Consider the following 23,900-nt stretch of genomic DNA (forward strand, 5'->3'; position numbering starts at 1 on the left):
ATCCCTGCTCTAGCCACCTTCGGGTCACTTGAGTCCCTATACTGTAGCACTTCTCTGGCTCTTGTTACCCAATATACTTGCGGTCAGGTTGGCTAGAGTTCTTCGGGAGAGTTTAAACTAATTTGGCAAGGGTATGGGAACCAGAGTTTTGGTGCTGAGCATGAGGTAGTTGTTTTGCAAATAAAGGTAATGTGCAGTGGACTCCTACCAAGGAGAAGCTGATGATAGGGCCAAATTAGAGTCAACAGGATGAGATGCAATGTAAATGGTGGACAAAATCGAAAAGGGTGAATACAGGACTGAAGGTGTTGTATTTGAATGAACTCAGTATGTGGAATGAGGTAGATGAACTTGTAGCATGGTTACAGATTGGCAGGTATGATGTTGTAGGCATCACTGAATCATGGCTGAAAGACTATAGCTGGCAGCTTAATGTCCAAGGGTACATACTGTATCAAAAGGACAGGCAGGAAGGCAGAGGGGGTGGTGTTGCTCTGTCAGAAATATTTAACTCAAATCATTAGAAAGTGGTGACATAGGATTGGAAGATGTTGAATCATTGTGCATAGATCTAAGGAACTGTAAGGGTAAAATGACCCTGATGGGAGTTGTATACAGACCCCCGAACAGTAGTAAGGATGTGGCCTACAAATTACAATGGGGGATGGAAAACGCATGCCAAAAGTGCAATGTTACAATAGTCATGGGGGATTTCAATATGCAGGTAGATTGGGAAAATGAGGTTGGTGCTGGATCTCAAGAGGGGGAATTTCTGGAATGCCTTCGAGAGAGCTTTTTAGAGCAGCTCCTGGTTGAGCCCACTAGGGGATCAGCTATTCTGGATTAGGTGTTATGTAATGAACCAGAATCAATTAGAGAGATTAAAATACATTTGTAAAAGAACCCTTAGGGGAAAGTGATCTCAATATGACCGAATTCACCCAGAAATTTGAGAAGGAGAGGCTAAAGTCAGATGTATCAATATTACAGAAGAGCAAAGAGAATTACAGTGGCATAAGAGAGGAATTGGCCAGAATTAATTGGAAAGGAACACTGGCAGGGATGATGGCAGAGCAGCAATGGCTGGAATTTCTGGAAGCAATTTGGAAGGCACAAGATATATCCACCCCAAAAAGAAAGGCAAGATTTCACAACCGTGGCAAACAAAAGAAGTCAAAGTCAACATAAAAGACAGAGGGCATATAATAGCACAAAGATTAGTGGGAATTTAGGGGACCGGGAAGCTTTCAAATACCAACAGAAGACAACTAAAACGTCATTCAGATGGAATATGAAAGTAAACTTGCCAATAATATTAAAGAAGATACCAAAAGATTTTCAGGTACGTAACCTGCAAAAGAGAGGTGAGAGTTGATATTGGACCGCTGGAAAATGATGCTGGAGAGAGAGGTGATAATGAGGGACAAGGAAATAGCAGACAATGTGAATAAGTATTTTGCATAAGTCTTCACTGTGGAAGGCAAAAGCAGTATGGTGGAAGTTCCAGGTGTCAGGGGTCATGAAGAGTGTGAAGTTACCATTACTAGGGAGAAGATGCTTGGGAAACTGAAACTGAAAAGCAAGAGGATGGGCCATGTGAGAATAGGACCAATCAGGAGTGAGAGTGGAAATGTGCATGGATTCGGAGGAGGTTGCGGAGGTACCTAATGAATACTTTGCTTCAATATTCACCAGTGAATAGGACCTTGGCAATGGTGGGGATGACTTACAGCGGACTGAAACACTTAAGTGTACAGACGTTAATGAAGAGGATGTGCTGGAGCTTTTGAAAGGTATTAAGTTAGCTAAGTCACCAGGACCAGACGAGATATACACCAGGCTACCGTGAGAAGAAAGGGAGGAGGTTGCTGAGCCTCTGACGATCATCTTTACATCATCCATAGGGACGGGATAAGTACCAGAGAATTGGAGGGTTGTAAATGTTGTTCCCTTGTTCAAGTAAGGGAGTAGAGCTAACCCAGGAAATTATGGACCAGTGAGTCTTACTTCCCCGATGGACAAGTTGTTAGAGAAGATCCAGAGAGGCAGGATTTGTAAGCATTTGTAGAGACATAATCTGAATAGGGATAGTCAATGTGGCTTTGTCAAGGGCAGGTCATGCCTTACAAGCTTGAATGAATACTTTGAGGAAGTAACAAAACACATTGATGACGGTAGAGCAGTGGATATAGTGTATATGGATTTCAGTAAGGCATTTGATGAGGTTCCCCATTCATGGCTCCTTCAGAAAGTAAGGAGGCATGGGATCCAAGGAGACCTTGCTTTGTGGATCCAGAATTGGCTTGCTTTCGAAGGCAAAGGGTGGCTGTATGTGGTTCATATTCTGCATGGAGAATGGTGACGAATTGTGTTCTGCAGCGATCTGTTCTGGGACCCTCCTTTTAGTGATTTTTATAAATGACCTGGATGAGGAATTAGAAAGGTGGGTTAGTAAGTTTGCTGATGACACAAAAGTTTGGGGTGTTGTGGATAGCCTGGAGAGTTGTCAGAGGTTACAGCAGGACAGCAATAGGATACCGAACTGGGCTGAGAAGTGGCAGATGGAGTTCAACCCAGATAAGTGTGAAGTGGTTCATTTCTGTAGGTCAAATTTGAAGACAGAATATAGTATTAATGGCAGTGTGGAGGATCAGCAAGATCTTGGGGTCCATGTCCATCGGACACTCAAAGCTGCTGTGCAGATTGAAAGTGTTTTTTAAGAAGGCGTAAGTGTGATGGCCTTCATCAACCGTGGGATTGAGTTCAAGAGCTGTGAGTAATGTTAAAGCTATGTAAGACCTTAGTTAGACCCCCCTTGGAGTATTGTGTTCAGTTCTGATCACTTCACTACAGGAAGAACGTGGATACTATAGAGAGACTGCAGAGGAGATTTACAAGCATGTTGCCTGGATTGGAGGGCATACCTTATGAGAATAGGTTGTAGTGAACTTGGCCTTTTCTTCTTGGAGCAAAGGAGGATGAGAGGTGTATAAGATGATGAGAGGCATTGATCATGTGGATAGTCAGAGGCTTTTTCCAGGGCTTAAATGGCTAACGTGAGGGGGCATAGGGTTAAGGTGCTTGGAAGTATGTACAAGGGGATGTCAGAGGTAAGTTTTTCACACGGAGAGTGGTTGGTGCGTGGAATGCACTGCCAGCGACGGTGGTGGAGGCAGATACAATAGGGTCTTTTTAGAGACTCTTAGATAGGTACATGGAGCTTAGGAAAATAGAGGGCTATGCTGTAGGGAAATTCTAAGCAGTTTCTAGAATAGGTCACATGGTTGGCTCAACACTGTGGGCCAAAGGGCCTGTAATGTGCTGTTGATTTCTATGTTCTATATCTGAAGGTAGATGAGTCAGCTGGACCAGATGGTGTACATCCCAGGTGGCTGAAGAGATTGTGGAGGTATTAGCAATGATCTTTCAAGAATAACTATACTCTGGAACAGTTCCAGAAGACTGGAAAATTGCACATGTCACTCCACCCTTCAAGAAGGGAGAGAGGCAGAAGAAAGGGAATTATAGGCCAGTTAGTCTTACTTCAGTGGTTGGGAAGATGTTGCAGTTGATTGTTAAGGATGTGGTTTGGGGTACTTGGAAACACATGATAAAATAGGTCATAGTCAGCATTGGTTTCCTCAAGGGAAAATCTTGCCTGACAAATCTGTTGAAATTCTTTGAAGAAATAACAAGCAGAATAGACAAAGGAGAATTGGTTGATGTTGTGCATTTGGATTTTCAGAAGGCCTTTGACAAGGTGCCACACACATGAGGCTGCTTAACAAGCTACAAGCCCATGGCATTACATGGAAGATTCTAGCATGGATAAAGCAGTGGCTGATTGGCAAGAGCCTAAGACTGAGAATAAAGGGAGCCTTTTCTGGTTGGCTGCCAGTGACTAGTGGTGTTCCACAGGGTCTGTATTGGGACCAATTCTTTATACATTATATGTTAATGATTTGGATGATGGAATTGATGGTTTTGTTGCAAAGTTTGCAGATGATATGAAGATAGTTGGAGGGGCAGGTAGTTCTGAGGAAGTAGAGAGGCTACAGAAGGACTTGGACAGATTAGGAGAATGGGCAAAGAAGTGGCAGTTGGAATATAGTGCCAGGAAATGAATGGCCATGCACTTTGGTAGAAGAAATGAAAGAGTTGACTATTTTCTAAATAAAGAGAAAATACAAAAAACTGAGGTGCAAATGGACTTGAGTGTCCTTGTGTACGATTCCCTAAAGGTAAATTTGTAGGTTGACTGTGGTGAGGAAGGCAAATGTGATCTTAGCATTCATTTCAAGAGGACTGGAATGTAAAAGCAATATTGTAATATTGAGACTTCATAAAGCACTGGTGAGACCTTACTTTGTGACCAGTTTTGGGCCCCTTATATAAGAAAGGGTGTGCTGAAACTGGAGATGGTTCAAAGGAGCTTCACGAAGATGATTCCAGGTTTGAACAGCTTGTTGTATGATGGCTCTGGGCCTGTACTCACTAGAATTCAGAAGAATGAGGGTTGACCTCATTGAAACCTATCGAAAGGTGAAGAGCCTTAATAGAGTGGATGTGGAGACGATGTTTCCTTTAGTAGGAGAGTCTAGGACAGAAGACAAGTGTCAGAATAGAGGGGCATCCTTTTAGAATGAAGATGAAAAGGATTTCTTTAGCCAGAGAGTTGTGAATCTGTGGAATTCTTTGCACAGGCAGCTGTGGAGGCCAAGCTTTGTGTATATTTAAGGCAGAGGTTGATAGATTCTTGATTGGTCAGGGCATGAAGGGATATGGGGAAAAGGCAGGAGACTGGGGATGAGAGGAAAAATGGATCAGTCAAGATGAAATGGAGCAGACTCAATGGGCCAAATGGCCTAATTCTGCTCCTATATCTTATGATCTTATGGTACCTGATGGTCATCTTGGACTAGTGGGCTGAAGGTCCCTGTCTGTGTTGTATGACTCCTTCATAAAATGGGATCCATCACCCCGACCATTTTGCAACACTGAGAAACACACACAAAATACTGGAGGAACTCAGCAGGCCAGGTAGACTCTATGGAAAAGAGTACAGTCGACATTTTGGGCCGAGACCCTTCAGCAGGACTAGAGAAAAAAAAGATAAGGAATCCTGCTGAAGGGTCTCGGCCCGAAAGTTGATTGTGTTCTTTTCCATAGATGCTGACTTGACCTGCTGAGTCCCTCCAGCACTTTGCTAGTGTTGCTTGGATTCCCAGCATCAGCAGATCTTCTCTTGTTTGTGATTGCAACACCGAGAGATGGTTTTGGAACAAAATAGATTCTAAGCTTTACTGACCAGTTGCCTACCTACCTTCCTCTGCCTCATGGTCATGCATTCCTATGTGACTGTCATTCCTTAGGTTGCAGAGAGACCATTTCAGAAATGTCCTCTCCATGTAACTTACAAGCCTGTGGAAGTACCTGGTACCTCTAGCTGGTGTCCAAGCTCTGAAACCCAATGCAAAAGCTGGCCAGGCTGGAGGCACCTCATGCAGATAAAGTCACCCAAACCACAAAGAGCATCTCAGAATTTCTGCAAGCTGTAAGCCATGCAGTACTTTGGGACTGAGCACACCTTCCAAAAATTAAAGCCCTTCAGTATGTAATCAGCAACCATAATCTCCTTACCTGCAACAAACTTTTTTTCATCCGTGCTTGGACATACAGAAATAACCGACTCTGGGATGTCGTTTATAGTCTCAGCAAGTTTGATGATAAGATGAGTTTGTCCAAGTTGAAGTTTATGTTCAAGCCAAGGACCATAAAGTGTACATAATGCTGGAGACAAAGGTGTCTTAAGTACCTCCTCAAGCACCTGAAAAATATAAATAAACAATTTAGCATTATAACAATAGAACAAAATTATCAATAACCCACAAGTCCACTGAACATGAAGTCTTTTTTTTCCCTTAGGGCCAAGGTGGGACGAGGTTGTTGGAATAAGAGGAAGCTCAAGGAGAGTAAACATGGGTGTGGATCACTTGGCCCAAATGTCTTGTAGAACCTGTGGTACAGTGAACATCCAGTCAAAACAAAGTTTCAAAGTTCAAAGTAAATGTATTATCAAAGTACATATAGGTCTCCATATACAACCCTGGAATTAATTTTCTTGCATGCATTTACAGTAAATATAAAGAAACACGATAGAATCAATGAAAAACTGTGCACAAGACAAACAACCAGTGTGCAAAAGACAAACTTTGCAAATATAAAAAGAATAAAAAAACAAAATAATAATAATAATAATAAATAAGCAATAAATATCAAGAACACAAAATGAAAAATCCTTGAAAGTGAGTCCATAGGCTATGGAGTCATTTTTAAACAAGTTGTTAAAGCATCAAAGCTGTACGTCAGAAACATTTAGAAATACGTAATAATTTCAATTATTATTACTGGATTTAGATAAGTTTACAGTATGTTTTTTAATGTTTATAAAGTATGTCTACTCCATTGATCCTGTCTATTAATAGACATTTACAGACAAGATGCACAAATACCAACTTGCTTAATTTTCGTACGATAACTTTATCAAACCAAATGAATGCTTAACATTATTAATGGTCAGTTCTGATGAAGAGTCTCAGCCTGATATGTCAACTGTTTATTCATTTCCACGGATGCTGTCTGACTTGCTGAGTTCCTCCAGCATTTTGTGCGTGTTGCTCTAAATTTCCAGCACCTGCATAATCTCTTGTGTTTATGGGTAATTAGCATGTTGAATTTAATGTCAGATGGACATATTTCCAATGTCCTTAGCTCATATTGCTGCTGCCATATATGCTCTCACAGGTTACCACTGAATGATCCAGACTGGAAAACCCACAACATGTAGTTCACTATATATTTTGTTCCAGCTACAGCAAGTGGAGCCACAAGTTCCTCTTGGCATCAGTTGATGATCAAAGGAAATTGACCCAATGTTAAAAAAAACATTTATAGTTATAGTATGGGGGTAACAAACTAGTAAAGTTCAAACCCTATGGCAAGTTATTGTAGAATAAAAGTTAATTAATCATGTACATTATGCATTGGTGCCATAAAAAGGGAAAAAAACTGAACATGTAAAAAGCCCACTGATACACTCAAGGAAAATTTAAAGTCTTCAGAGTACAATGAGATGGACAAAAACGTGCTGCCTTGCTATTTAATCAACATTTCAGGAACAAAATATATTCCAGCAAAGAAAGCTTATTACGTTACTTACCTGCAAATTATCACTTAGAAGGTGGTTTGATTGATCAAATTTCATTTGAACCTATAAATATAAGAAAAAGTTTACATGTTTACAACATTTTGTATAGCTTATTATCATAGAAAACAGAAACAAATTCAAATATATTACAGTTATAATTATTGCACAATATAAAAGCTGCCTAACATTATGTCAAACATAGGAATACAGAAAAAGCAAATAAACATTAAAAGAATGGGAATCAGAGAGCTATACAGTGAAAAGAAATTACATTTATATGGCAAAATATTTAGATTTTTTTAGCCAAGAATTATGATGACTTTTTAATGAAAGTCTCAGAAAATGCCAGTGAAAAACTTTTGACAGAATGATGTTGGCCAGGATTACAGAAGAACTCTTCAAGTAATTTATTTATTTTATTTAGCAATACTGTATAGGGTGGAGTAGGCCCTTGCAGCCCTTCGAGACATGCTGCCCCAGCACCCCCAGACAAACCTGATTAACCCTTACCTAATCAGGGGACAACAAACTGTGCAATGACCTTTGGAGTGTGGGAAGAAACCGAAGCATTCGGAAGAAACACACGCATTCGACAGGGTCTCCTTACAGAACTGTGCCAGAATTCAACTTCAAACTCTGGAGCATCCTGAGATATAATAGCTCATGCTAATTGCTACACTACCACGGCACCCTAACGGGATGGATGGTAATGTTATGGGATCTTTCATGGTCACCAGAGCAGGCAGACCAGCTGTACAGGGCCCTGGTGAGACCACACCTGGAGTACTGTGTGCAGTTTTGGTCTCCAAATTTGAGGAAGGACATTCTTGCTATTGAGGGAGTGCAGCGTAGGTTCACAAGGTTAATTCCCGGGATGGCGGGACTGTCATATGTTGAAAGATTGGAGCAACTGGGCTTGTATACTCTGGAATTTAGAAGGCTGAGAGGGGATCTTATTGAAACATATAAGATTATTAAGGGATTGGACACACTGCAGGCAGGAAGCATGTTCCCGCTGATGGGTGAGTCCAGAACCAGAGGCCACAGTTTAAGAATTAGGGGTAGGCCATTTAGAACGGAGTTGAGGAAACTTTTTCACCCAGAGAGTGGTGGATATATGGAATGCTCTGTCCTAGAAGGCTGTGGAGGCCAAGTCTCTGGGTGCTTTCAAAAAAGAGATGGATAGAGCTCTTAAAGATAGCGGAATCAAAGGTTATGGGGATAAGGCAGGAACTGGATACTGATAGTGGATGATCAGCCATGATCACAGTGAATGGCGGTGCTGGCTCGAAGGGCCATATGGCCTACTCCTGCACCTATTGTCTATTGTCCATTGACCTGTTTAATATATAAACATAATGAAACCTGAAAGTTCACAATTTTCAGATCAGATATAGGTTTCAGTAGGTAAAGATTACACACAAGGGATTATCATGGTGCTAACTGAGTGTTTTCCCATTGAAAGAAGGGTCATTAGTATATGAAGTATTTAGCAATATTAGGAATGCCAAGAAGCAGAGCATCTGTCCAACACCCCTATCTATGGCATTGGCGTATGGAGGAACATTAGGGCTCAAGTCCATAGCTCCCTAAAATATTGTCAGATTGATAGGGTGGTTAAAAAAACACATATTGCATGCTTGCTTTTATTAGTCAAATCATTGAGCTGAAGAATCAGGAAGTTATATTGAAGTTTATTTTAAAAACTCTGGTTAAGTTGCATCTAGAGTATTACATTCAATTCTGGTCACCCCATGGAACAACTAATGTGGAGGCTTTGGAAAGAATGCAGAAGAAATTAACCAGGATGCTGTCTGGATTAGAGGGCATGTGTTATAAGGACAGGTTGGACAAACTAGGGTTGTTTTCTTTGGAATGCTGGAGGCTGAGGGGAGAACTCATAGAAGTTTATCAGCTTGTAAGAAGCACAGTTGGAGTACACTAGTTAGTCCTGACGAAGGGTCTCGGCCTGAAACGTCGACTGCGCCTCTTCCTATAGATGCTGCTTGGCCTGCTGCGTTCACCAGCAACTTTGATGTGTGTTGTTGGAGTACACTGTTGGTATCTTTTTCCTGAAGTTGAAATGTCTAATACTAGAGGGCAGACATTTAAGATGAGAGAGTAAATTCAAAAGAGATGTATGGGGCAAATTTTCAGTAACAGACAGGGAGTGGTGGGTGTATTGGAATACACTGCCAGAATGGTGGTGAAGACAAATACAATAGAGGTCTTTAAGAGACTCTTAAATAGGCACGTGAATCGGCAGAGAACGGAGCAATATCGGCATTGTGTAAGCAGAAGGGATTAGTTTAGTTAGCCTTTTAATTGCTTGTTTAATTAGTTTGGCACAAAATGGAACTGAAAGGGTCCGTTCTGGTGCGGCAATGTTCTATGTTCTTAACAGAATTTATACATTAAAGATAACTCTTATTCTCTACCGATGAAAATTTGACCTGTGGATTAATTCCTGTATTCTGTTTATTTCACATGTTCAGCATCCCTTTCAGAATATGTCCCTGACATTCAGAAACATTCACAGATGTTTATAAACTATTAAAAATAACTCCAAAAATTACAATGTAATACTTTTAAACCAAAAGATATTAAAAAAACTTATTTTAGAAGAGTTAAAACTATGAAGTTAACCCAATCAAGTCCAACAGTGATAAATTACTTAATATCTATCCAGGTGCTTCATAGCAGTCATTCTCCAGTGAAACAAACAATCCAACCTAGTGCGGATTCAACAAACAATAGCCCATGCACCAAGTGCTGGGGGATTCCATAAAGAGTCCAATGGCAGAGTATAATCAGTTAAACTCTCATGAGCATGTGTTAGGAAATCAGATCTCTTCCTTTTGTGCAGGGATCCTGCTGCTTACTGGGAACTGCTAGCATACTGCAAGAAGTTGAGTTATTAATAATTGCTTACAAGTTACTAATAGAGGGAAAAAGAACAGCAAATGTGGTCCAGCCATTACTATTAGAGTAGCTGTGGCAGTGTTAGATTGAAGAAAAAACAATTTTTTATTTATTTTATTTCATTTGCTTTGGAGATACAGCATGGTAACAGGCCCTTCTGGCCTGATGAGCCCGCGCTGCCTAACTACACCCACGTGATCAATTTACTAACCTGGACATCTTTGGAATGTGAACCGGAGGAAACCCATGCAGTCACAGGGAGAACATACACGCAGCAGCAAAATTGCAATAGCATTATGCTAACTGTTACAACATTGTTCTGCCCAGTATTTTGCAGAAAAACACGAACATTGAGGATTGGGAATAAAAAAAATCATAATTGATCAAAAGAGAATCAAGGCACTGATATCAAAAGGGGAAGTAGAATATGAGAGTGGGCCAGCAAGTAACATAAAATCAAATGTAAAAGCTTTTGTACACACAAAAAAAAGGAAAAGAATGATTGATGTTAATGAGAATTGCTTGCAGACTGAGACAAGAGAAAACATCTTGAGGATAAGACAGAGTAAAGAGGATTTTTAAAAAAGTGTCATCTTTCTTCACAGATAAAAGACACAGTATCTCAGTCAGAAATAATGGCGAACCACATATGAATAAGGAGCTCAATGTATTAGCAATAGTAACAAAAATGGAGAAATGTATATAAATGTATACATATTACAATATGTGATTTATACAAATGATTTGGATGTGAATGTACAAAGAAATGGTTAATAAGTTTGCAGATGACACTATAGGTATATTTTATAAGGTGTAGAAGGCTATGAAAAATTTTAGCGGATCAATCTTGATTGACTATATATAGTAGATATAACTGAGGGGTGGCAAAATGCTCTCAATGTGAGGCATTGTTTTTTGGGAAATCAAACCAGGGTAAGGTTTGTACTGTAGGGCATTGAGGACTGTTATGAAATAGAGGGACCTAGGAGTGCAAGCGCATAATTTGGAGCATTTCATGGCTCTGGGTTTCTCTAATCACTGGAATTCAGAAAAATGAGGGGGGGATCTTATTGAAATCTATTGAACGTTGAAAGGTCTCGATAGAGTGGATGTGCAGAGGATGTTTCCTGTGGTGAGTGAATCTAAGACCAAAAGACACAACCTCAGAATAGAGGGATGTCCATTTAGAACAGAGATGAGAAGAAATTTCTTTAGTCAGAGTGGTGAATCCGTGGAATTCATTACCACAGGTGGCTGTGGAGGCCAAGTCATTGGGTATACTCAAGACAGAGGTTGATAGGTTCTTGATTCATCAGGGCATCAAGGGTTACGGGAAGAAGGCAGGAAATTGAGGTGAAGGGGAAATGGTTCAGCCATGATGAAATGGTGACGTAAACTTGTTGGGCCAAATGGTCTAATTCTGAACCTGTATCTTATGGTACAGGTATTATAATTTCTAGAAAATTGCATCACAGATAGAAAGAGTGGTACAGAAGGCCTTCATTAATCAGGGCATTGAGTAGACGAGATGGGATTTAATATTGCTGTTTAAAAAAAGTTAGAGAGGCCACATTTCGACAGCTGTGCATAAAATTAGGAACCGTTTTAGTCATCCTGTTATGGAAAGATGTTATTAAACTAGAAATAGTGTAGAAAAAACTGAGCGGAATGTTCAAAGTAAATTTATTGTAAAAGTACATACAGGTAAATGTCAATATGTACATCCTGAGATTCCTTTTTTTGCAGGCAGTCACAGTAAGTTCAAGAAACACAATAGAATCAATGAAAGACAGCCCCCAACAAGACGGAGAGACAACGAATGTGCAAACATCAACAAACTTGCAAATACAAAAGAAAGAAAGAAAGAAGAAAGAATAATATAAATAAGAAATAAATAATGAGGTAACGAGTTCTTGAAATTGAGTCCATAGGTTGTGGGAACAGTTCGGTGATAGGGCAAGTGAAGTTGAATGAAGGTATCCCCTCCAGTTCAGGAGCCTAATGGTTGACAGCATGGCTTGGATGTGGGGGCCCTTCAGTGATAGATGCTGCTTTCCTGCAACAGCGCTCCACGTAGATGTGCTCAATGGTGGGGAGGGCTTTACTTGCAATGGACTGGGCCAATCCACTGCTTTTTGTAGGCTTTTCCATTCAAGGACATGGCTGTTTCCATTCCAGGCTGTAATGCAGCCAGTCAATACACTCTCCACTACACATCTATATACAAGGGGTGATTGATAAGTTCGTGGCCTAAGGTAGAAGGAGTCAATTTTAGAAAACCTAGCACATTTACAAACTTCGTCCAGCGGTCGTAGAACATACGGATCCCTTCTTTGTAGAAGTGGCCCACAGCAGGGGTGATTGATATGTTTATGGCCTAAGGTCGAAGGAGATGAGTTATTAACTTCAAACTTTCTGCATTTTCACTCAAAGAGTTGAACTGCACGTGCACGTAACGAGAGCATCTTGGACCTCCAGGTGGTCCACAGCAGGGCTGATTGATAAGGTCATGGCCAAAGACAGAAGGAAATGAGTTGTACAGCTCTCGTTATATGCACGTTCAGTTCAACTCTTTGAGTGAAAATGCAGAAAGTTTGAAGTTAATAACTCATCTCCTTCTGCCTTAGGCCACAAACTTATCAATCACCCCTGCTGTGGACCACTTTCTGGAGGTCCAAGGCGCTGACTTCTGCAAAGAAGGGATCCGTATGCTCCACGACCACTGAACTAAGTGTGTAAATGTGCTAGGTTTCTAAAATTGACTCCTTTTACCTTAGACCACGAACTTATCAATCACCCCTTATCAATCGCCGCTCTCTGAGAGATGATTCTCATGTGGCCATGGAAATAAAAGACAATCAGATATCTGGGTCTGAGTGTTCTTTTGAATTCCTTGACAATATCAATATTTGAGTCTGAATGTTATTTGATTTGCCCTGACAAGAAGATATTGTTGTCAATCCAAACTGACTGGAATTGACTGGGCAAGTGAGGAAATCAAGGATTGAGTTGCACAAAGAGATATTTTGCCACAGGCAGCTCTGGAGGCCAAGCCTTTATGTATATTTAAGGCAGAGGTTGATAGATTCTTGATTGGTCAGGACGTGAAGGGATACGGGGAGAAGGCAGGAGATTGGGGCTGAGAGGAGAAATGGATCAGTCATGATGAAATGGAGCAGACTCAATGGGAGAGGACAGAATGTCCTTGGCGAGTGGGGTCTTTGATTATGCTGAATGCTTTACTGAGAACGTGAGAAGTATAGACAGAGTTCCTGGAATGGGGATGGAGGTCTGGTTTCTGAGATGTGATACGCTGAGCTGCTTCCACCACTCTCTGCAGTTTCTTGTGATCACGGGCAGAGCAGTTGCTATACCAAGCCATGATGCATCCAGATAGGATGCTTTCTGTGGTACATTTGGCAAAGGAAAGCCTAATTTCCCATGGTACTCTGCAAAAACATGGACATCAATCAACTTTTGTTTAAAAATTAGTGTGACATTAAAAAACAAAGATGTAATCCTTTAAAAATTAATACTTTTATAAAGAAATAACCCAGCTATTTCTCTCCAATTCCCCTACACAAACTTAAAACATTAACAAACCTTTCAGAAGGTCATTCCCCCACCATCTTAATTGAAAGGTACTTCCTGTGATTTTGAATATTATCCGATTCAAATTCAGATTTATTTATTATAGTTCATTGAAACATACAGTGAAATGTGTTGTTTGCATTAACAACCAACACAACCTTTTTGTATTCAGCACATTGCCCACAATGGAACAGGGAAAAGACTTTCAACTTTCTTAAGGAGTTCCTTTTCTTTTGATTTTAGCCTCCAATCACATTGAGCAAACATAAACCTACCCCTAACACTAACTGCACGTTAGAATGTTACCTCAAGGGGTAGATCCAAATAAAAAATACATAAAAATGCGAAAATGAACATGAGAAAATGGATATAAAATTGGGTCATACCTTAGGCTCTGAGGGTCTGAAACCACCCAAAAGTAAATGTGGAATCTTTTCACCATTAATCAAGACATGATGTTCAGCAAAAGCTTCTGCAAAAAGCCCTAAGTCTGCCAAAGCTCTCATCTGTTTAAAGTGGTTAAAACAAAAGAAGTTCACTGCATTGAATAAATGACTGTACAATATAGCTAAACTGAAGCAAGTTCCAATTCACAATGTTTCAGAATGGAGAAGAACCATCCTCTCTGTAAACTATCAAAATTAATCATCTACAATTGTTGTGATAGGGAACATGAATGATCCAATTAGAATTATTGAACAAATAATGAAAAACATTTTACTTTTCTTCTATTTTATGTGTCTATTTGTTGTATAATAAATGAAGAAAGCATTATATAAATATTTCACTGTCATTCATGATTGCTGAAAACTGAGAAAACAATAATTTACCAGGAAATTGTTATATATTTACTGATTAATATTTTTCCCTGTACATCATAACTTGTCCAACCATACATATGAAATTGTGGATATTCTGTCATCCAGTTATTCTACACTCATTTGGTTTCTATAATATAATCTGAAAACCTAAAGAAACTAACCCTGCTTCTATGAGAGCTTTATATTTACACTTCTAAACAATCTCAGAAAATACATGCATTGATGCCAATGCTCTGTTACCTTCAATATTCTTGCTTCAACACTCTTCTGCACATCATGACAGATTGAATTAACAAAGTACTGGTACAGCGTGAACAGAGGTAAGGCCTGTCACATAAAATAGAGATACATGATTAAAAGAAGCTTCCTAAGCCGGACCAGCCATAAGTCATTTTGTACATGATTGCTAGTTATCAAAAGCTGCTTCAACCTATTGTATCCTCTGCTAGTCAAATCATTCTTCCTGAACTCTGATATTTGTTCAGAATTTTTTCAAAGATTCCTCATTTCCCAGCTTTCTGTCAAAACAATCTGTCTTTTTAATTTACTACCATAGACTAACCTGCTGTTTATTTTGGGAATTAGTTCATTTTATTTATTTTAGATATGCATCTTTAGTTATCTACTTAGAATTACAAACAACAAAGGTTATTGCTTACTCCATGTGGACAGAAAATCAAACAAAATAAATCAAATCATATTTACAGCCCAACACATCAGGCATTTTACTTTTCAACCTTACAGTGGATTATACTGTACTTAAGGCTCCCAGAATTTTGTTGGTGTTGCTTGTAAATTTCAGTATCAATGGTACATGACATGTTCTCACTTAATATTTTCTCTAGACTAACTTTCCTGCCAGAATCTCCGGAGCTGGTGAACTAACTGTGGCAATACACTGCTACAATGAAGGCAACTATTTGTGCACTACATTGTTCATTTAAGATAGGACTTATTGGGCTTCTGTTTGGAATTGCCTGTTCATGACTTGGCCTTTGTTCTTCCCTCTGTTTGCTTTATCTGAAGTTCACTCTGCAGCCAGGGCAAAGTTACCATAAGCACACCTCTCATCACTTCCCACTGAACCAACACATCAGAAATCATAGGTTCCTGATTAAACCCATAAGTATTGGCAACCCATATCATAGACAAAACATAATAAAACTTCACTGACTCTCATAAAAAATCTGTTAACATTATCAAGAATAAAATTAAACTGTAATATTATTTTACCTTTTATTCATTTTATTAATTTATGAACCACTTTAGCCATACTTCCTCCTCTTTAGTTCTTTAGTATTGAGAAAGTACATGAAATCTGGATATATTACTGCACAAAATATCCAACACGTTTACTTCATAAAATTTTAGTTCAGTTTAGAGTTTTCTGTACCACCCTCCTATTCAACCTTGGTTATAGTTGGCTCTCTTCTGCTCCAGTTTAGCTTATATAGATATTGAAGCATTTAGGAAACTGAGCCAAATAGTATCAGGAGAGGCAGAATTTATTGTTGTGATAGTGCCTTCATATTTCGAACTGGGCATCCAAATCCAAGTTCCGTTTTAGCTGATCATAGTTGCCCACTCTAATGTTTAAAAATTTTCCTTTGCACATCAATGATCTGCATTTCCCTTCACATAAATGCAGTTGCCTATGAACGTCTGGAAGATCAAAGCCAAGAACCTTCTCCACTGGATTTATAATATAATGTTTGGGATATTTTGTGAACTCCATTTGTTTATGAACCATTAGGTTTGCAGACATCCCACCTCTCTCGGAAGTTCCGGGAGTCTCCCGCATATTGATAGTGGCTCCCAGACGTCCGGAAATTATGTACAATATCCCGGAAATCGATTTTTTTGAGAAAGGGAGGGAGAGGGAGAGCGTGCATCCTGCTTGGTCTCTCTTTATGCTAAGAGTGATCCCCAACCACCGGGCCACGAGGAAACAATATGATTTGGTGATATGAGTCAGCTGCACCTTTCCTTATTCCCTGTCACGCCCACTATTGAACTTGAACGCACGCAAAGTCATTACGCACACGTCATCCATGTCAGCGCAGGAAGATCAACTCCTCAAGCTTGCAAATGATGACGGGCTGAAAAGTATGTTTGACATAACATCTCTGCCGGCATTCTGGATCAAAGTCAAGGCTGAATATCCTGAAATAGCCACGGAAGCACTGAAAAAGTTGCTTCCATTTCCAACATATCTCTGCGAAGCGGGGTTTTCTGCAATGAATGCAACGAAAACAAAATTGTGGAATAGACTGGACATAAGGAACCCCCTTCGAGTATCGCTGTCTCCCATCACCCCTCAATGGCACCGTCTTGTTGCAGGAAAACAAGCTCAGGGCTCTCACTGATTCAGTGATATTGGTGTGTTGCAATGATTTTATATGTTCATACGAGAAAAATATGTGCTGTATGTTTGATATCCAAACTTTACTTAAAATGTTATGATGCAATTGACTTATAATTGACTTATCACCTATATTCCGGTCGTGATTAACACCACCCCCCCACCCCTGGTCGGCCGGTCCGCAAGAATATTGTCAATATTAACGGTCCGCAGTGTGATAAAAAGGTTGGGGACCCCGTTAAGTAGACCTATCAGTTTTCTCTGTGGGCGGGCTTTACAGTTGACCTCAAAAATAATGACAGTGTTGCTCGCTGCACTGTTTGCAACAGTGACTTTTCTATTGTCCATGGTGAGTTAAAATGTAAAAAACATGTTGAAGTGAGTTTAACAGGTGTCATTCGTTCATTAGCATAGCTAACGTTATTTAAACTAGCTGGCTGGCTGCTAAGGAGCTACGCTATTGACGTCCTACGTGATGAGGCCAAACTCCCTGTAGACTTGCTTAAAAGTTGTAATAGAATAAACATGATAATATAATATAATATAATATAAGTACATATTTTAATGTCACAATTTCTGCATATACCCAACTTGGTGTACAGATTAGACAAAATCACTAAACAAAGTATTACATACACCCCTGGAGGTCGACCGGGGGGGGGGGTTGGATATAGGGTGGCGGGGGTGCTACCTCCCTGAAATGAGTCTTTGCAGGGTGGGATGTCTGGGTTTGGAGTAATGTTGTTGAAGGCTAAATGTGTGGGTCCAGAAGGACATGCATGAACTTGCTCAAAAGGAAGGGTCAATGTTAAGATTCTAAACACTAGAGATTCTGCAGATGCTGGAAATCCAGAAAAACAAACATAAAATGTTGGAGGGACTCAGCAGGTACAGAAACATCTCTGGAGAAGAGTAAACAGTCGATGTTTTGGGCCAAGACCCTTTATCAGGACTCTGATCTTTATCAGTGCTGATGAAGGGCCTCAACCCAAAATATTTATTCCTCTTTTTTCTTTCTCTGGGGATGCACTCCGGCTTATTCTCTCTTTCTGCCGGATTTCTATCTTTTGGGATGGTGGGAGGATTGGGGGTAGTTGTGTATTATGGGGTTATTGCGGGATTATTTTTTCAGTTTTTTTACATACATCTTGTATTTTTTCCCATTATTGAGTTCCGGAGCATGCATGTTTTCTTTATGGTTATACTCATCACCGCCATCTTTGATTAGTAGCCTGCCATGGTACGCGTGTATTTTCGTGTTAAAAACAATATTCTACGGTAGTTAAACAGATAAACATTATTAGTTGCGACGTATGTGGCTGGAATCACCCTATTAAGAAGACCTTTAGAATTATTAATCAATTCCAGCCCGATATAATTTTTGTTCAAGAAACGCGTATCAGAACGGGCGATCAAAATAGATTTTTTAAAACATGGAAGGGCCTTCAATTTCATGCTACTTATCAAAATAAAACAAAGGGAGTATCTATTTTTATTAAATCTAATATTTCATTTATCCAAGAAGACATCGTCTCAGATATCAATGGTAGATTTTTAATTGTTAAAGGAACAATTTGTAATAGAAAAATTGTCCTGTTGTTTCGGATCATGCACCTTTAAGCTTAATTTTTGAATTGAATGCTGTTAATAATGTAAACTTGCCTTGGCATTTTCCAGAAAATTTATTACAAAGTTTGGACTTTGTCAAATTTATAGAGACCCAGATAAAAGATTTTTTTCTTTTTAATAATACGGGAGATGTGTCGAAATTGGTTATATGGGATACATTTAAAGCATATTTGTAAGGTCCTATTTGGCTAAGCTTAAGAAACAGACAAAAATAGAGTTAGATAGGACTTCAAGACAAATTAAAAGACTTGGATAACACTTATGCACTTTCTCCTAATATTGATTTATTTAAACAAAGGGTTGAACTTCAATCACAATATAATTTACTATAAACTTATCCTATTGAAAGAAATTTGCTTAAATTAAAAAGTCAATTTTATGTGTTTGGAGATAAAAGTAATAAGCTATTAGCATCCTGATTAAAGGCAGCTGGAGCTAAAAGACAAATTTTAAAAATTCGTAAGGAAGATGGTAGTTTAGCTTGTAATTATGAAGACATTAATAAAAATTTTCAAGACTTCTACAGTGAACTCTATAAATCTCAGTTTCCAGCTGATCCTTCTAAAATGAATGCCTTTTTACAAAAGATTGATTTTCCTAGAATATCTGTTGAAGATCAACAAACTCTTGATACTCCTTTTACTGAAAAAGAAATTCAGAAAGCTATTCTTTCAATGTAATCTGGTAAAGTTCCTGGATTGGATGGCTTTTCTGTAGGATTTTATAAAAAAATTGAAGAATTGCTTACTCCTTATATATTAAAGATTCTTTTTTGTTAGGAGAGTTACCTTCCACATTTTATGAAGCTTCTATTTCTTTAATTCTTAAGAAAGATAAAGACCCCACTGATTGCACTTCATATAGACCTATCTCATTACTAAATGTGGATGCTAAAATTCTTTCAAAAATAATGGCTAATTGACTGGAGAATATTCTAGCTAAAATTATCTCTCAGGACCAAACAGGTTTTATAAAAGGCCGCTATTCCTTTTCTAATACTCGGAGACTGTTAAATGTTATATACTCATCCCTTTTGAAGACTCCCCAATGTGTTGTTTTTCTTGATGCTAAAAAGGCATTTGATAGAGTTGAATGGAAATATTACTTAACGTTTTAGAGAAATTTAACTTTGGTACCAATTTTAATAAGTCGATTAGAATGATATATAAAAACCCTATTGCCATTGTTATTACTAATAATTGCAGATCCCCTTTTTTTTTGACTTTCGCGGAGTACAAGACAAGGATGTCCGTTAAGTCCTTTGTTATTTAATTTAGTGTTGGGACCTTTGGCTATTGCACTTCATGAAGCTAAAGATATTCAAGGAATTTCCATAAATGGAACTATTCATAAGATTTTCCTTTATGCTGATGATCTCTTAGTTTATGTTTCAAATCCTGAAGAATCCGTTCCTAGTTTATTGAAATTATTAAATGAATTTGGAAAGTTTTCAGGATATAAATTAAACCTGCATAAAAGTGAATTATTTCCTCTAAATGATTCTGCTTCTATATATGGATCACTAAAAATTATGGAGACCTTTATAGAGCTAATTTAGTTTCCTTAGTGGATTTTATGAAGCAATTATTTTCTAGATGGTATCCACTTACACTTTCATTGTCAGTCGAAGTCATAAAATGATATTCATAAAAACATGATGATTTGACCAAAATTTTTATATGTATTTCAAAATATTCCTTTTTTTAACTAAGAAGTTTTTTGATCAGGTTCATTCTATTATTTCATCTTTTGTTTGGAATAATAAAAGACCAAGAATTGGAAAACATAATTTACAAAAATTAAAAAAGGACGGAGGTCTTGCTCTGCCTAATTTAAGAATGTATTATTGGGCAGTTAATATACGTTATGCATGTTCTTGGTTATATTGGACTGATAAAAATGAACGACCACCATGGGTTGATCTGGAATTGAAAGCTGTGAAACAATTTTACTTAACTTCGTTATTAGAAGCCTCTTTACCTGTACAACTAGCCAAAATTTCTAATCTAAATTTATATCCTCTGATTAAGCAGTCATTACGAATTTGGTATCAGTTTCATAATTATTTTAATCTTAAAAAATTTAACCTTCTTAGTTTAATTTATCGAAACTATTTATTTAAACCTTCACTTAGTGATCCTACCTTTTCTCTTTGGACGAATAAAGGAATTGATTCCTTCATCGATCCATTTCAAGATGGCCGATAGATGTCCTTTGAGAAATTAGTAATTAAATATTCTCTCTCATACTCACACTTTTTGCAATATCTTCAGGTCAGACATTTCTTACAAGAATATTTAAGTAATTTTCCATATATACAAGATTCTGACCTGTTAGACATTATTTTAAAAATGAACCCTTTAGTGAAAGGTTTCATTGGGAAAATTTATAATTTACTATTATAACAGAATAATTATCCTTTACTTAAGATTAAGCAAGTTTGGGAAAGAGAGTTTAACATGACCTTGATAACAGAGGATTGGTTGCGAGTTTTGAAGTCGGTTAACTCTTCTTCGATTTGTGCCAGTCCTCTCTAATTCAATTTAAAATTGTACATTGTTATTATTTGACAAAGGAGAGACTGTCTAAAATATTTCCTAATGTTAACAGTCAGTGTGATAGATGTAAAACTGAGACAGCTACATTGACACATGCGTTTTGGTCGTGTTCTGTTTTGAAACTGTTTTGGAAATCTATTTTTTCTACAATTTCTAAAGCTTTAAAAATTAATTTACAACCTAATAAATTGACAGTTTTGTTCGGTATAATCCCTCAATATATTCACGGTATTTCTATATCAGACCAACATGTAATTGCATTTGTCACATTACTGGCCAAAAAGGCTATTTTATTAAAATGGAAAGATGCTTCTGCTCCCACTTTGATACAATGGTTCTCTCAGGTGATGTTATGTCTTAGTTTGGAGAAAATCAGAAGTCGAACTTTTGATCCTTGATTTGACTTTGAGAAAAGGTGGGGGTCTTTTGCCCGCTACTATCATTTGATTTGTTAATTAAGATGGTCCCCTTCTGATTCTTGAGTAAATGGATTTGGTTAGTGGATTGATGTCTTTCTTTTATGGAAGCTTGTATGACGTATAGCTCCGCGTTTGTGCTCCAAATGGGTGTTTTTTTCGTGTTTTTTTTATTAGTAGGGTTTTTTTGTTTTAATTAGTAGGGGTTCTTTTTTCCTTCTGTCTTTTTTCCAAAAAAAATGCTTTAACATTTTGTTTTTTCTTATTGTTATTGATAAATTGTTTAGCTTGGTTGATAGTTTAACTCTTATTGTACATATTGATATGTTGATTTGATTACTTTAATGTATTTTTTGTTGATTTTCAATAATAATTAATAAAAAGATTTAAAAATGAAATGAAGTTTCCAAGAAGAATGACCTCATCTTCCTTGGGAATATCTGACAGTATGCGGTCTAGGTCAACATAGAATGTCTCCTTAACATCTTCGGGTGAGTCCAGGTTGGAGCGTAGGCACTCACAGCTGTAGCCATTTGATTGTTAGCAAGCTGAAGGCACATGGTCATGAGGTGATCATTGATGCCAACTGGCAATTTGGAGAGGTGACTGATGATGATGTTCTTTATGCTGAATCCAACAAGTGGATTCTGGGTTCATCTGCTTATTTCGCCTTCCAGAAAAAAGTGTATCCACCCTTCTCCTTCTTTAATTGTCCTTCCTCGGTCAACCACTTTTCAGAAAGAGTAGCAAGGTCAATTTGGAATCTTCTCAGCTCCCTTGAGATGATATCAGTATTTCTTTCGCTGGTTTCACTGTCTGCAAGTGTCCACACATTCCAGGCTCCAAAATTCATATGCTTTTGTTCCAGACCACAGTTTGGTTATCTCACTGGTCACGGTAATCCAGTCAGGAGTGAGGAGGCAAACTATTTTTAGGGCACCTTTTCTAGCCCCCTTCCCCATGTGGGGTGAGCAGAACGGGTCCTAAATAGGGCTATTCAGTCATGGGTGGAGGTGCCGACAAGCTCTATCTGCCTCAGTCCAGGAGCAAGACGACTGTAACTAACACCCATTGCCTATGTGCCAGCTCCCAGACTTCACCGTCCTGCTCCTGTCACCACTTCCTGATCGCCACAGGGCTTTACCCAAACTCTGTTTGCTGCTTTCACTGCAATCATTCTTCACCTCACAGGCCAAGACCTCCTACAAGGAGTCCAAATTCTGTATAGGCCAGATGGGGGGCTCTTTAACCTTAATAGGTTCAAGGCAAAGAGTAAGGTGTCAATTGCTTCCATCATGGAGCTCCAAATTACAGAAGACAATGCCATCGTAGCTCATTCTGAGGAGGATCTGCAATGCATAATGGATGCTTTTGCCAGAGCATACAATCTCCAGGGACTTAATCTAAACATCAAGAAAACCCAAGTCCTGCGCTGACCTTATCCAGATCAAGCTCCTATACCTCCAACCATCCAAGTTGACAACATCCCTCTGGAGATTCCTTTTTCTTCAAGAGTCAACATTGACCTTGAAATAAATTGCAGAACAGGATGTGCAAGTGGAGCTTTTGCCAGGCTGAGAAAAGGGGTTTTTGAAGATCAGGATATCAAGACCAACACTAAGCTTCTGGTCTATAAAGCTATAGTCCTCCTCTCCTTACTATATGGAGCGGCGTCATGGACAACATAAAGCAGGCACATAATATACCTAGAAACTTACCATCAAAGCTGCCTTTGAAAGATTCTGAGAGTTAGCTGGAAAGACAGGCATACTGACTCCAGCATCCTGGAGGAAGCTAACATTAACTCCATACCCACAATCGTGACTCAACACAAGTTGTGATGGGTCGGCCACATCATCCATATGTCTGACTCCTGCCTAGGATAGGAAAGGCCAACCAGCTACATCCACCACCACCTCAATGACCTACATCTGCCAACACTGCAATAGGACTTGTGCATCATGGATCGGTCATGTCAAGACCAGATCAACCACCAGGAGAAGAATCATATTTCAAATATGAGTGATCGCTGAAGATGATGATAAGATCGTCAGAGGATACAGTACGATATAGGTCAATTCCAGATATAAGCAGAGAAATGATAGATGGAGTTTCATCTGGCTGATTGTGAGATGTTGCACTTTGTAAAGGGAAAGTACTGTTAATGGCAAGACCCTCGACAGTGTCAATGTATAGAGGGATCTTGGGATCCAAGTTCATAGCCACACAGGTTGATATTCACCCAGGCATTCAATTCTGGTCATCATGTGATAGGAAGAATGCAGAGGCTTTGGTGAAGGTACAGAAGAAGTTTACTTTCTTGGAATAGAAGGCATGTGTTATAAAGAGAGATTGGACAAACTGGGTTGTTTTCTCTGGAGTATTGTAGTTGAG

The 23,900-nt window shown here is 38.7% G+C and overlaps 1 protein-coding gene across 1 annotated transcript in view; it reads right to left on the reverse strand.

The window, feature by feature from the left end:
• Window positions 1-23,900, reverse strand: part of LOC134359153 (cilia- and flagella-associated protein 54-like) — a 510,505-nt gene that overhangs the window by 189,376 nt on the left and 297,229 nt on the right. The window contains exons 47-50 of the mRNA XM_063072102.1: window positions 14,782-14,868; window positions 14,107-14,226; window positions 7,220-7,270; window positions 5,641-5,827 (exon numbers count right to left, since the gene is read on the reverse strand). Coding sequence (XP_062928172.1) covers window positions 5,641-5,827; window positions 7,220-7,270; window positions 14,107-14,226; window positions 14,782-14,868 — 445 coding nt within the window. The remainder of the gene's footprint in view (window positions 1-5,640; window positions 5,828-7,219; window positions 7,271-14,106; window positions 14,227-14,781; window positions 14,869-23,900) is intronic.

The sequence above is a fragment of the Mobula hypostoma genome, chromosome 20, assembly GCF_963921235.1.
Source record: "Mobula hypostoma chromosome 20, sMobHyp1.1, whole genome shotgun sequence".
NCBI classification, from domain to species: Eukaryota; Metazoa; Chordata; class Chondrichthyes; order Myliobatiformes; family Myliobatidae; genus Mobula; species Mobula hypostoma.